The 14,093-nt window shown below is 48.9% G+C and overlaps 1 protein-coding gene across 5 annotated transcripts in view; it reads right to left on the bottom strand.

Annotated features, from left to right (window-relative positions):
• Positions 1-14,093, bottom strand: part of RNF19A (ring finger protein 19A, RBR E3 ubiquitin protein ligase) — a 48,533-nt gene that overhangs the window by 18,951 nt on the left and 15,489 nt on the right. For all 5 annotated transcript variants that reach the window (XM_068125214.2, XM_068125216.2, XM_078783723.1 and 2 more), the window contains exons 4-5: positions 5,572-5,716; positions 5,057-5,219 (exon numbers count right to left, since the gene is read on the bottom strand). In XM_068125214.2, coding sequence (XP_067981315.2) covers positions 5,057-5,219; positions 5,572-5,716 — 308 coding nt within the window. The remainder of the gene's footprint in view (positions 1-5,056; positions 5,220-5,571; positions 5,717-14,093) is intronic.

Here is a 14,093-nt window from a genome sequence, read left to right as displayed (position 1 = left end):
TCCATCACTCTTCTAAACCAGTCACTTTCATCCTTCCTCAACACATGACCAAACCATCTCAACCTGTTCCTCTTCAGAGCATCAATCACAGGCTCTATTCCCATCATTTTTCGCAATTCATCATTTGTCTTCCTCTCTCTCAACGATACTCCGCACATCCTTCGAACCATTCGCATTTCCAACCTTTGTTGCTGCTCTACGTTCATTACCCATATCTCGCTCCCATAAATAATAACACTTCTCACACATGCAGCATACACCTTTCCCTTCAGCTTCAACGACACTCCCCTCCTCATCAGCATGCCACTCAGTTCCCGAAACTTCTTCCATGCACATCTCACTCCAGCAACCGTTTCCGAGTCTGATCCACCTTCTCCATTCAGCATGTCTCCGAGGGAGCAAAATGTTTTCACACCTTCCAGCTTCACGCCGTCTCCAAGATCCAACTCAACATTTCCTCCATCTGCAGCTCCCTCTGTGCACACCTTACATTTGAATGTAGCTGCCACACTGGTTAATGACCCTCTCAGACCACAACATTTTTGATGAACCCACTCAGCGCACATTGAATGGAGTTCACTCCGACACACTTCCTACACACAGCACAGGGCCACTTCCCAGTTCTTTCCACCTCACCACATGCTTTAGCACTTGCCATCACCTTCGTCTTTCCGATATTCACCTTCAGACCTATTGTCTCCATACATTCCTTCCATTTGTTCATCTTTTCCTTCAGTCCATCCATACTTTCCACAATCAACACCAGATCATCTGCATACAACAACTCCCACGGTAAACCCTCCTTTACGTTCTGAGCCAGCACCTCCATCACAGCGACAAATAGTAGTGGACTTGGTACCGACCCCTGATGCACTCCCACCTTCACCTCAAACTCACCACTGTTCCCGTCCTTCGTCCTTACAGATGTGCGCGCTCTTTTATACATTGCCATCACTACTCTGATCAACCATTCCTCCACTCCTAACTTCCTCATTGCCCATGTCAATACTTTGCGTGGAACCCTATCGAATGCTTTCTCCAGATCAACAAACCCAAGAAACAACTTCTTCCTCTTCTCCATGTACTTCTCCTGCAACTGCCTCACAATAAAAAGCGTGTCTGTCGTTCCTCTTCCTGGCATAAATCCAAACTGCATTTCGTCGATCTTCACTTTCTTCCTTATCCTCCTCTCCAACACCCATTCCAATACCTTCATTCCATGCTCCAATAACTTTATCGCTCGGTACGAGCCACACTCTAGAGGGTCACCTTTCCCCTTGTATAGAGGGACGAGGGTACTCAGTTCCCAATCCACTGCAATGTGGCCTTCTTTCACCGGCAGATTACAGATCTCTGTCATTCTCTTCACACCCCAACTTCCTGCTGCCTTCAAAATATCTCCCACAACTCCCATCGGCCCTCCCGCTTTTCTACTCTTCATTGCTTTTATCGCTTCCTCAACTTCCTTCTCAGTTATCTTCTCTGCCGGTCCTAAAACTGGGTTACTCTCTATGTTGCCATCCCATTCATTCTCTGTATTCAACAGCATTTCCATATATCTTTTCCATCTTCCTTTAATTCCATCTGGGTCCACAACGAATTGTCCCACTTCATCCTTCAAGCAACTCACCCCCATCACATCACACCTCTCTTTCGCTATCTGCTTTGCAATCCTGAATACTGCTCTCTGACCCTCTTCCGAATCCAAGCGTTCTCCGAACATTTTCCTACATGCCTCCTGCGCCTTTGCTACCTCTTTCATTGCAGCCTTCGTGGCTGCCTTTTAACTTTCATGCTCTGCTGTTTCTGCTCCCGTACACTTCGCATTCGGCCACTCCTTGAACTTCTTCCTCTTCTCGTCAATCCTCTTTCCAGCTTCATCATCCCACCACCATGTTTCCGAGTGCATCGGTGGTCCTTTTGTCCATCCACATACCTCACCAACGGCTCCCAACAGACTAGCTTTCATTAACATCCAACCACCTTCAAGCTCAACCACATCAGCCTCTACCCTACTCAGCCTCTCTTTTAATGCCTCCCTCACTGTCACCTCTTTCAACCTCCACACCTTCATTCTCGGTTGGTACTTCACCCGCCGAGCTCTCCTCGCAACTTTCACCCTTATGTCGCAGACAACCAAGTGGTGCTGTGAAACACCCTCCTCCCCCGGGATCACCTTTGTGTCCCGGAGGTGCCCCCTATCTCGCCTACGCACTATCAGGTAGTCAACGGTTGTCGTCGACCCACCTGACGTGTATGTAACAAGCTTATTATCCTCTTTCTGTAACTGAGTATTACAAATCAACAAATCAGCTACATCAGCAAACTCCAAAATCCTTTCACCTTCTCCATTTCTCACACCACATCCGTAACCCCCATGAACTCCCTCAAAACCATCCATACTCCTTCCCACATGTCCATTTAGGTCTCCTCCTACCACAACAACTTCCTCATCTTTCACGTTTTCCATCAGCTTCTCTATCGCACACCAGAACCTGTCCTCTTCATCGCTCCGACCAACCTGCGGAGCATATCCCGAGATGACGTTCACCAAGAGCTTTCCAATCATCATTTTCACCATCATCAACCTGTCACTCACTCTAGTCACACTCACCACACTGTCTACAAACTCCTCAGAAAACAGGACACCAACACCATTCACGCCCTCCAGGCACCCTTGCCACACAAACTTGTATTTCTGTCCCTGCCTACCCTTCACCATTCTCACACCACTTCCCTTCCATCTCGTCTCTTGCACACAACATATGTCCACTCTCCTTCTGACCAATACTTCCACCACTTCTCCTGATCTCCCTGTCATTGTCCCTACATTCCATGTCCCAAACCTCAGAAACCGATCTCCACTTCGGGCTGTACCCTGACCATATGTAGTTGTAATTGTCATGGTTCTCTTTTTGAGGCAATGTTTTTATGGCCGGATGCCCTTCCTGACGCCAACCCTCTTAGTCGCCTCTTACGACACGCAGGGATAGGGTGTACCTATTCTAATCCAGGGTATACACTGGTAAACGTTTAAAACATGGAAATTCTGGGGGGGTGGAGGGGATGGGGGGGCATCACGGCTGCGGGGGCCCCCCGTCAGCACCACGCCACGGCGGCCCGGTCAGCACCACACCACGTCGGCCCAGTCAGGACCACACCACGTCGGCCCAGTCGGCACCACACCACGTCGGCCCGGTCGGCACCACACCACGTCGGCCCGGTCGGCACCACACCACGTCGGCCCGGTCGGCACCACACCACGTCGGCCCGGTCAGCACCGCACCACGTCGGCCCGGTCAGCAGCGCACCACGTCGGCCCGGTCAGCAGCGCACCACGTCGGCCCGGTCAGCAGCGCACCACGGCAGCCCGGTCAGCACCGCACCACGGCGGCCCGGTCAGCACCGCACCACGTCGGCCCGGTCAGCAGCACACCACGTCGGCCCGGTCAGCAGCACACCACGTCGGCCCGGTCAGCAGCACACCACGTCGGCCCGGTCAGCAGCACACCACGTCGGCCCGGTCAGCAGCACACCACGGCGGCCCGGTCAGCAGCACACCACGGCGGCCCGGTCAGCAGCACACCACGGCGGCCCGGTCAGCAGCACACCACGGCGGCCCGGTCAGCAGCACACCACGGCGGCCCGGTCAGCAGCACACACCGGCGGCCCGGTCAGCAGCACACACCGGCGGCCCAGTCAGCACACCACGTCGGCCCGGTCAGCACCACACCACGTCGGCCCGGTCAGCACCACACCACGTCAGCCCAGTCAGCACCACACCACGTCAGCCCGGCCAGCACCACACCACGGCAGCCCGGTCAGCACCACACCATGGCAGCCCGGTCAGCACACCATGGCAGCCCGGTCAGCACACCACGGCAGCCCGGTCAGCACCACACCACGGCGGCCCGGTCAGCACCACACCACGGCGGCCCGGTCAGCACCACACCACGGCGGCCCGGTCAGCACCACACCACGGCGGCCCGGTCAGCACCACATCACGTTTGCCCGGTCAGCACCACGGCGGCCCGGTCAGCACCACACCCTTGGAAAGGACTTCGATGCACTTCGGCCCTGTCGGCCCAGAGCCTGGTGCGAAGTCCAAGGACATCAGCACGTCATCCGAAAACAGCTCCGGTTGGTGCGAACCACTCGGTCAATGGCGCGAACCAGGTCCCGACACGCCCTTGCTCGCTTGGCCCCGATGAAGGCCTCGCTGGGTGTTCTCCAAACAGGGGCAAAATCGCCCTAGCCGCGCTGGATTTCGGCAGCGGAAGCCTTGCTCGCTCGGCCCCGATGAAGGCCTCGCTGGGTGTTCTCCAAACAGGGGCAGAATCGCCCAAGCCACGCTGGATTTCGGCGGCGGAAAGCAGCCACGAAGCGACGATATTCGGTCGGGCTGTAATGCGAACACCACGGCGGCCCGGTCAGCACCACACCCTTGGAAAGGACTTCGATGCTGTGGAGATCGAAGCAAGCCTCCTTGCTCGAGCAGACCGGAAGCGGTGGAGTTATATATCTATATATACATGTTATATATCGAAAAGCGATATATAACATGATATTTTAAAACGTTGTGGACGAGTTGTGACTAAACTTGGTGGACGAGTTGATTAGGTGACCAGAACAGTTGGTTAGGTGACATGAAATCCAGATTCGGCCTATCAGTGGGATACAAAACAAACTGTTCAGCCTGGTGGAGGTATGATCTCTGCAGAGTGCCATTCTAATTTTTACAATATTTTCACAGAATACAAGATTTGATTAATTTGTTCTGACAAGTATGTACAACACAACACAAGTGGCTGTTAAATCAGGTTAAAATGCCTTGGAAAGGAGGATCAAAAGGTAGGCGTTTCGAAGGAACTTCCAGCAAGTACATGGACCGCCCTGTTCGATAACCGCTCATTAACCATCCCAGGAAAGTTGTCAAGTACACAAATGAATTGGCACAGCCGGAAACAAATCACAAAGCATTGGCAAACATGCGACAGTTTCCTTCTTTCCAAACACTTAGCCAGTAACCCAACACTGTTTCAACACGTGCACTCACCTTCCGGCCGACGTAGACTGGGATTCCAATTACCATAGCAGGTACGGCTACACCTGCTATTAGCGCTATGCCCACGGGTGCACCAACCAGTGTACCGAGTTGCCAGAGAATCTTCTTCTTCCTGCTCCAAGGTTTCTTGCCCCAGAAAGTACACCCAGAAGGGCTACAAAAAACAAAGAAAATAAACATACAAACATGACTATGAAGTAACACAGCAGCATTTAGTATCTCATATGAAAGGGTCATACAAATAACTAAATGGCAAAGAGTATAAGAGTGTCGTGAAAATAGGATAGTGGTGCTCGCAGGTTTAACAGTGACATATGGTCAAAACGGAGATAGGAAGAATAGAGAATAAAGCAGATGTGTATACAAGGGGAAAAGAGTGTCCCAGACTATAAAAGCAAGCATGTATGTATGTGTGGATGAGGCATGGTAGCTAATAGTCAAGATAACACACACCAGAATAATTTAAGCTGGAATCCCATGCATCAGCAACAAATTGAGGAACTTACCTCAAGTAGTGCAGGTCTGAGATCTCTTTCATACAAAGCCAGCAAAATTCACAACCACACACGGAACACGTCATGTGGTTGCAGCTACCGTCGTTCATCTTCATTATGTACGCCACACAGCGTGGACATGGTTTGATGTCATCAGCTGAAAGAGGGGAAAGACAAAATAACTACAAACAACTCGCCGATTACACATGGGACTGAGATAAAGCGTGTAAAACATGGGACACATGGGACTGAGATAAAGCGTGTAAAACATGGGACACACGGGACTGAGATAAAGCGTGTAAAACATGGGACACATGGGACTGAGATAAAGCATGTAAAACATGGGACACATGGGACTGAGATAAAGCATGTAAAACATGGGACTGAGATAAAGCGTGTAAAACATGGGACACATGGGAGAGATAAAGCGTCTAAAACATGGGACACATGGGACATAAAAACTGAACGTCCCCACGACAGCCACAGATCCTACAACAACCTGAGGAGGAGGTATGCAAGAAGGGGGAGAGCAAAGGAAGAAAGCAAAGTTACAAGGAGAGAGAGCATAAAATAAATAAATATAAATATAAACCCTGTCCCAGTGTGCCACCTCGTGCACACTCAGGCTGGGGATAACTCGGGGCTTCTCTCCCCAAGGCTAGTGGCTGTCATGCCAAGACTATAACGTGCACAACTCAGAGTTCTCCTTTTGCCTAGCTGAAACTGGCAAGCCACTCGCACTCTACTCCTGGACTCGGAACTTCTCTCCTTTGGCTTTTCAAGGGGTAGGCCGAAGCAGGGCTCACCCAACCAAATAACAGTGCAATGCAGAGCATGCACCACTCCACCTCCCACTATGGCGGGAAGTCACCGAGACCAGTGCCGTATATAGAGAGTCCTGCCAACTCAACAATGGGCACCATGCTACCTCCCTCTGCAGGCATAGTTGACAGAGGTGGAAATGTAACAATAGCCATACTTCTACAACAATATCACGTTGAAAACACAGGTTCTCATCCGGTCACCAAAGTTTGAGCAACATAGGGATGGATTAGTTCGTATTCCCAAGTGGTCAACAATACCAAGTGCTGTGGATCGATTTTGCCTGTAGCGGTAGCACAATGGAAAGGGTTCATGATAAATACTCCGTGCAATGCAACAATAGCTATGTTAGCCTGGACTGAATATAATTATTTTGGCCAGATGTCAATATTGGTGCGACTAAGTTAATTGGCCCTGGATAGTTATTGGTTTAAGGCACTTGGTGGACAGCAGACCCTGCAATGATGGTCTGGAGGTAATGGTGGTGGGGGGAGTGGGGGGGGTAGGGGGGGATGAAGAATGGAGGGTTGTAGTTATTTTCTCTCATCAAGCCCCATGCAGCAAACGGAGTTGGGGATATTTTAATTAATCTTTCGGTGTTATCCATCCGGATATTTTGCGGGCCGAAAATTGGATCCAGTCAAGTTTTATTGAACAATCCGCATGTGAAGTACAACAGTGTAACAATACAATAACAGAATAGCAATAAGAGGGGTAGCAGAAAGAGAATGATGAGGGGGTACAGAATGGATGGCCTGTACACCTGACGGGGGCTGCGAGATGAAGAGAGAACAAACAGTCCCGAAATCCCTAAGATCCTGAAATTGAGTCACTTCAAGCAAGTCCCACCACCTAAATGTCCCAACACCCCCACTCCAACCCCAAGTCCTCACCATTTAAGGCATCAATCCCCTTCTCACACTCAAACCTTAAAACCACCCTCCCCACCGCCTCAACCTCCTCCTTCCAAAGTTGTCACATCTTTACTCTCACCCTCCTCCCACTCACAGAAGCAAATGGGCATTCCCACATCGAAAAAGCAGAATATGTAACGCATTCTGTCTGCTCCCCTATCATGCAATCACTGACTTCACAGAAAACCATCACAGTCACCTGCTCAACCCACAATTTTAAGAGAAAATTGTCAGAAATAATAGCAAACCAGTGTAACCTCCACAGTAAAAGCACTGCTTGAGAGAAAGGGTTCCAAAGGGTAATCATGAGGGGGTTTTAAAGGGTAAATACTAATGGGTTCGAAAGTGTAATTCTAAAGGGTTCTAGGCGGTACATTCTATAGGGTTCCCAAATTGGCAGCCGTATTATAGAAATTGGGGGTGCAGCCAGGGGAATTGTCCAACCAACACATGCACGGCTCCTTTTATAGTACTGTATATAAAGTGACGTTAGTAGAGTCTGTATAATTGTCTTCCTGAGGTAGTTCAATCACTCTTCCCTCCAGAGCCTGAAGCAGTGTGGTGCATCACCATCACCATCTCCATGCCATGCCATCCCCTATCCCGACTAGCAATCTGTCGTTACCCCCAGCCAAGCCTTTTCCTTGCAGGTTACTGTGTTTCCTCTCCTCTTTCCCTGTTCAATCATACCCCTACGTATTGTGTCAAACTGTTTCCCCACTATCAACACACTGCCTTTTTTATCTTAAATTCACCTCGTTCTTCCACAAGCCCAGATTATGTATTTTTAAAAAATAAAAGTAAAAAACAGCTGCTTGGAGAAGGTTAAAATATGTAAGATCAATTACATCGCTTTCTTAAATAAACTATAAATAACAACCAAGCATGGGGTTCTGGTTACATTATCAAAGGATAAACAGGATCGGATGCAAGAGGGAAACGTTTCGTAATTTGCAAGCTGAATAAATGCACCATTTATTCGTTTTGTGTAAAGTTTTATGAGTGGATCTGGAAGGCATCAAGAGGTGACACATCAATGAAAAGACAAATGCAGAAGTACAAGCACGAACAAAACAAAAAAAAAATGCATCAAGAATGTTGGTATCGAGATTCAAGACTCCCTCCCTCAGGGCAAATGACTTGCTTCATCACAATTTCAATTGCTATTTCGAAACTCATCAATCATCACGAAGATATATAACAAAACAACAGCGAAGCAAACCTGCTCTTCACTTCTCATACCCCAACTTGATTGGACGAACCGTTAAAAAAAAAAAAAAAAACACCTTTAGAGGCCATTTTTCCCGCAAAGCGGGGGTTGGCCTTTTTCGGGAACCGTGGTTGTTGTTGTTTTTCGGTCCCCTATTTGAAGCAATGTTTTACGGCCGGATGCCCTTCCTGACGCCAATCCTTTTTGCCGCCTTTAACGACAAACAGGGAATTACCAGTGAACTGGTACTCAATTAGCCGACCTCGGAAGGATGACAGGCTGAGTCAACCCCCCTGGCGTTAATTCAGCGATCGACCGGGATTCAAACCCAGGATCCTTGGATCCTAAGCCGGCACCCTAGCCGCTAGCCCAACACCAGGGACGAACCGTTAAAAAGAGAAAAAACAAAGAACTTTTGAGCTTCCTCGCGTTAGTTTCCCTCCCAAGGATTATAGTTACAAACTGCCATTCTGATGTTGTATTGCAAGGGCAAAGTATTATGAAGCACACAAGCCATTTTGACAATAAATAAAATTAAGACTGTGGGTCCTCAAGCTCACCTGGATCAGGAGCAAGTCAATCCACCGTTTGCCCTTCACGTGACTCGTGGTGGTCCCTCTCGGCTCTCCCCCCGTTGGTATTTTTGTGCACACAAGATTGTTCACGGTTCTGTTTAAATATTATTTAAATATGTATAACCTTTCCCCTTCAGTGTTTTACTCAGTGGTATTTTACAACACGCTGTTTTTCTTCCTATTTAAAAGGCTTTTCTCAATTTCCTCTCCAACTCATTCCACCTCAAAAAAAAGAAATTCAATATCTTATACGTCTCCCTCACTACATGGTCTAAATTCACATTCATTCCATCCCTCCTCCATCATTCTGAACCGGATTGCTAACTTGAAAATCACAACAAACCCAATTTGTTTTCAATGTTCGTCTTTCATTAATCATCCACTTTCTAAACTCCCCTCTTGCCCCTCCCATCCAAATCCCTCCCCTTGCACCTACACTCCTAAACTCCCCCCTTGCCCCGCCACTCTTAAACTCGCCCTCTACCCCTCCACTCCTGAACTCCCCCCTTGCCCTTCCACTCCTGAACTCCCCCCTTGCCCTTCCCCTCCTAAACTCCCCCCTCACTCCTCCCCTTCAAAACTCCCCCCCAAACCCTCCCATTCAAATCTCCCCCCATACCATTCCTCTCCAATTCTCCCTCCTCCCCCCTCCTCCTCCTCAAAGCTGCCTCCTCCCCACTTCGTCTCCCTTCTATCTCATACCTCCACCCCCCCAACCTTCTTCTTTCCTCTGCCCCCCCTCAAACAACCCCTCTCTGTGCCTCATCCCTTCACCTTCAAACCTTTCATCCTCCTCATCCTTCCCTTTCTTGGAACTCTTCTGCAATCGCTGACACACTAACAACTGCTCTCCCTACCTCCCCCTCTCATCCTTCATCTTACCCTACTCCTCCCCTCCCCTGTCCTGTACCCGATGCTCCCCCTCTCTTCATTAACGGTATGGACCTCAAACATCCGGGGCCTTCGCTCAAACCTGACTGATCTCTCCATACAGGTTGCTTCTGACAATCCAGACTTGATCTGCTTAACAGAGACTTTCCTCCTTCAAGATGTCTCTGATTCCTTAATATCTCTTCCTGGTTACTCCCTCCTCCGGTATGATAGACCTGAGCCTCGGCCTGGTGGTGGGGTGGCTATCTTTATCAAAAACTCTCTTCCTCACTCTCCTTGCACTGCCCTCTCTCCTCCTCACCCCCAGGAGTACCTCGGGCTACGGCTTCCTCTCCGCTCCCACCTTTTGTTCATATGTGTTCTGTACCGTCCCCCAAACAGTGATGACTCCATCTACATTTCACTGTCTGACAACATGGACCAACTTCTATCCACTCATCCCAACTCTCTCTTCCTCATATGTGGTGACTTCAATTGTCATCATGCCACCTGGATGGGTGTGGGTTCCTCTCTCACCAGTCATGGCACCTCAGCAAAGGACTTCTGTGACTCACTGGGATTGACACAATCTGTCAATTTCCCGACCCGGATCTCAGCCAATGGAGTATCTTCTCTTCTAGACTTGGTTATGACTAACTTCCCTGCTAATGTCTGCTGCTCTTCTTCTGCTCCAATCGGTTCTTCTGATCATGTGCTTGTCAAAGTGGACATCTCTCTGGCCATTCTCAGAGAGCCTCCTCAGCGTCGACGAGTCTGGCATTTCACTCAGGCCGACTGGGACGGTCTTCAAGCAGCCATCAATCGTCTGGATTGGTCTCCCATCTCCACTGCCTCTGACATCAATTCTTCCTGGGAATTCTTCCAAAGCAAACTGATCTCTCTCATGCACAGATTTATCCCATCTCGCCTTCAGTTGTCTTACCCTTCCTCCCGTCCATGGTACACTGAATCTTGTGGTGAGGCAGTTGCCCTGAAACAACTTGCCTTTGCCTCTTGGAAGGCTAATCCAACTGAAGGAAATCTCAGTTCCTTCCACCAAGCTCGGAACAAGTGTGTGTCTACCCTCAGGAGTGCCAGGAAGCACTATCTCTCCTCACTCAAGAATGAACTCTCAAACCTGTCTCCTTCCTCCAAATCCTGGTGGCGTCTGGTCAAATCCGTTTCTGGTGTTTGTTCCCCCTCCATCCCCTCCCTTACCTCAAATGGCCACACAGTTGACATCGCACGTGACAAAGCCGAATGCCTCAACTCTGTGTTTGCCTCAAAATCCTTAGTCCCAAACCCATCTCTCTCTGTTCCCACCTTTCCCAGTTGAACCAAACTGCTCCTGGACTCTGTGACCTTCTCTCCTGACAAGGTGGAGGAGTTTTTGTCAAACCTCGACTCTGATTCTGCAACTGGACCAGATGGCATCAGCCCACGGGTCCTAAAATCCTGCTCTGCCGCTCTATCTCACCCTCTCTCTGTTCTTTTCACCCTATCCTTTGCTCAAGGTCATCTGCCAGCATCCTGGAAATCAGCAAACATTCCCGCTTTACACAAAAAAGGTGCAAAAACAGATCCTTGCAACTAGAGACCAATCAGCCTGCTCCCAATTATCAGCAAAGTCATGGAATCCATCATTGCTTCGGATATGAAATCTTTCCTCTTCTCCAATGGCTTGATCTCTGATCATCAATTTGGTTTCAGACCAGGTCACTCTACTCTGGACATGCTGCTTCTGCTGTCTCAACAATGGATGGAGGTCCTCAATGCCAAACAGGAAATCAGAGCTGTCTCCCTTGACATATCACGTGCCTTCGATACGGTCTGGCACCCAGCTCTGCTCACCAAACTCTCCTCCTATGGTATCCATGGAAATCTCCATGCATGGCTTGCGGACTTCCTCTCTGGTCGTAGTCAACGTGTGGCCCTGAATGGATTTCTCTCATCTCCCCTTCCCGTTCAGGCTGGAGTTCCCCAAGGCAGTGTGCTGGGCCCTGTGCTTTTTCTGGTCTTTATCAATGATCTCTCCGACTCTCTGGAAAATCCTCTGTATCTCTTTGCTGACGACTCCACTCTCTGCCACTCCATTCCTCTTCCCTCAGATCGGCAGTCTGCAGCCTCCTCACTCTCTGAAGACCTGGACAAAATCACAGACTGGTCAAACATGTGGAACATGTCTTTCAATCCTGACAAATCTCACACTCTTACTATGTCTCTCCAAAAAGATCGACTGGACAACCCTCCCATCTACTTTCTCAACAATCCTCTCCAAGAAGTTCTGTCGCTCAAGCTTTTGGGTCTCACCATCTGCCATGATCTTTCTTGGGAAAACCACATTTCCAAGCTGGCCTCCAAAGCCAGTCGCCGACTGGGCATCCTCCGTCGTGCGAAGTCCTTCCTAGGCACACCTGAGCTCCTCACCACATACAAGGCTTTCATCCGCAGCTCAATGGAATACAGTTCTCCCCTATGGGCTGGTGCTCCTGCCTCACACCTGGCTCGGCTTCACGCTGTTGAATCCAAAGCTTTCAGAATCATTGGAATCTCCCGCGATGAAGCTATCTCTGAGGGCCTTTCACTCACTCACCGCAGGCAGGTAGGTGGTCTTTCTGTCTTCTACCGACTCCTCTCCGGCCTTGCTCCCCCAGCTCTCTCTGTGCTCTGTCCCCCAAATATTCCTACAGGTCGCACAAGATCTGCCAGCCACTCTCTGATGGTTAAACTGCCGAAATCTCGGCTCTCTGCTCACCTTCACTCTTTCATTCCTCTTTTCTCCCGCCTCTGGAACAAACTCCCTCACTCTCTTCAATCACACTCCTCCCTCCAGGTCTTCAAAACAGCTGTTCATCACCATCTCTTATCTTCCCCCATCCAAAACCTTGATCTTTTCTACCCCCACTAATTCACCCCAGATCCACCTTGTTTGAAATTCCAACTGCTTTCCTGGAAGTCTTGGCAGTGTCCATATGTTTTATACCTCTCCCACCCCCCCTCCCCCCCTTCCCATGCCTCCCCCCCAAAACCCTCTCCCTCCCACAGTTCTCTCGATGTCTCCATGTCTCTCGGTCCCTGCTCTCAAATGTTGTGTTTGTGTCCTTCCCCCTCTCTCCCCATCTTGTCTACCGCTCCCGATGTTATTTGTTTTGTGTGTCTGTTTGTCTTTCTGTGTGATTAATGTTCGCTCTTTCACGAGCCTCGATCTTGTATACAAAAAAAAAAAAAAAAAAAAAAAAAAAAAAAAATCAAACCCCCCTCAGACCCAGATATTTTCAATGCCGTGAACAAACTTTGGTACATCATCGGCGATGAAGGTTGTGATCAAGTTTCATTGAAAGCGTGTGTGTAGTTTCAGAAAAGAGAGCAAATACCTATTTTGACGGAATTAGTTGATGGACATTAAAGATAGCAAAGTATCCTTCGTGAAGAGTAGGAAAGTACCAGTGAACTGGTACTCTTGCCGACCTTGGAAGGATGACAGGCTGAGTCAACCCCCCTGGTGTTAATTCAGTGATCAACTGTGATTTGAACCCAGGATCCGAGGATCCCAAGCCGGCACCCTAACCGCTAAGCCAACACCAGGCTTAAATATACTAATAAGGGAAAGGAAGAAAGGAAAAGAAAACATGCAAAATGAATGAAGTTAAATGGAAGGGTAAAAATAAATCAAATAAATTTAAATCAATTTTAACATGTACAATACAATATGCCCTTCCCGGTGTGTAGCCCGCCCGGTTAGAATAGGTACACCGTATCCCTGCGCATCGTAAGACGTGACCAAGGGTTGGCGTCAGGAAGGGCATCCGGCCATAAAAACTGTCTCAAACAGGGAACCATGATTGTCATGGGGCCCGCAAGGCTAACCCCCGCTCTAGCGGGGAAAATGGCCTTAAAACGATCATTGTCATATTTCACAATACAATATGCAGTGCCCTTCATAAGTATTGGAACAGCGAAGTCAAATTTGTTATTATTGCTATAAACGAGATTTGGATTTGAGATCAAAAAACTAATACGAGACAAGAGTACATAAGTCAGCTATTATTTCTTGGTATTTATATGCACATTTGTTTTACCATTGCAGAACAATAGCACTTTTATGTTGAGACCCCCATTTTAGGTAAGCATTAGTATGGGAAC

This window comes from Myxine glutinosa, chromosome 8 (genome assembly GCF_964187855.1).
Source record: "Myxine glutinosa chromosome 8, kmMyxGlut1.1, whole genome shotgun sequence".
In the NCBI taxonomy this organism is placed as follows: domain Eukaryota; kingdom Metazoa; phylum Chordata; class Myxini; order Myxiniformes; family Myxinidae; genus Myxine; species Myxine glutinosa.
Note: the sequence above shows the minus strand (reverse complement) of the source record. Positions and strands in the feature narration are given on the sequence as shown.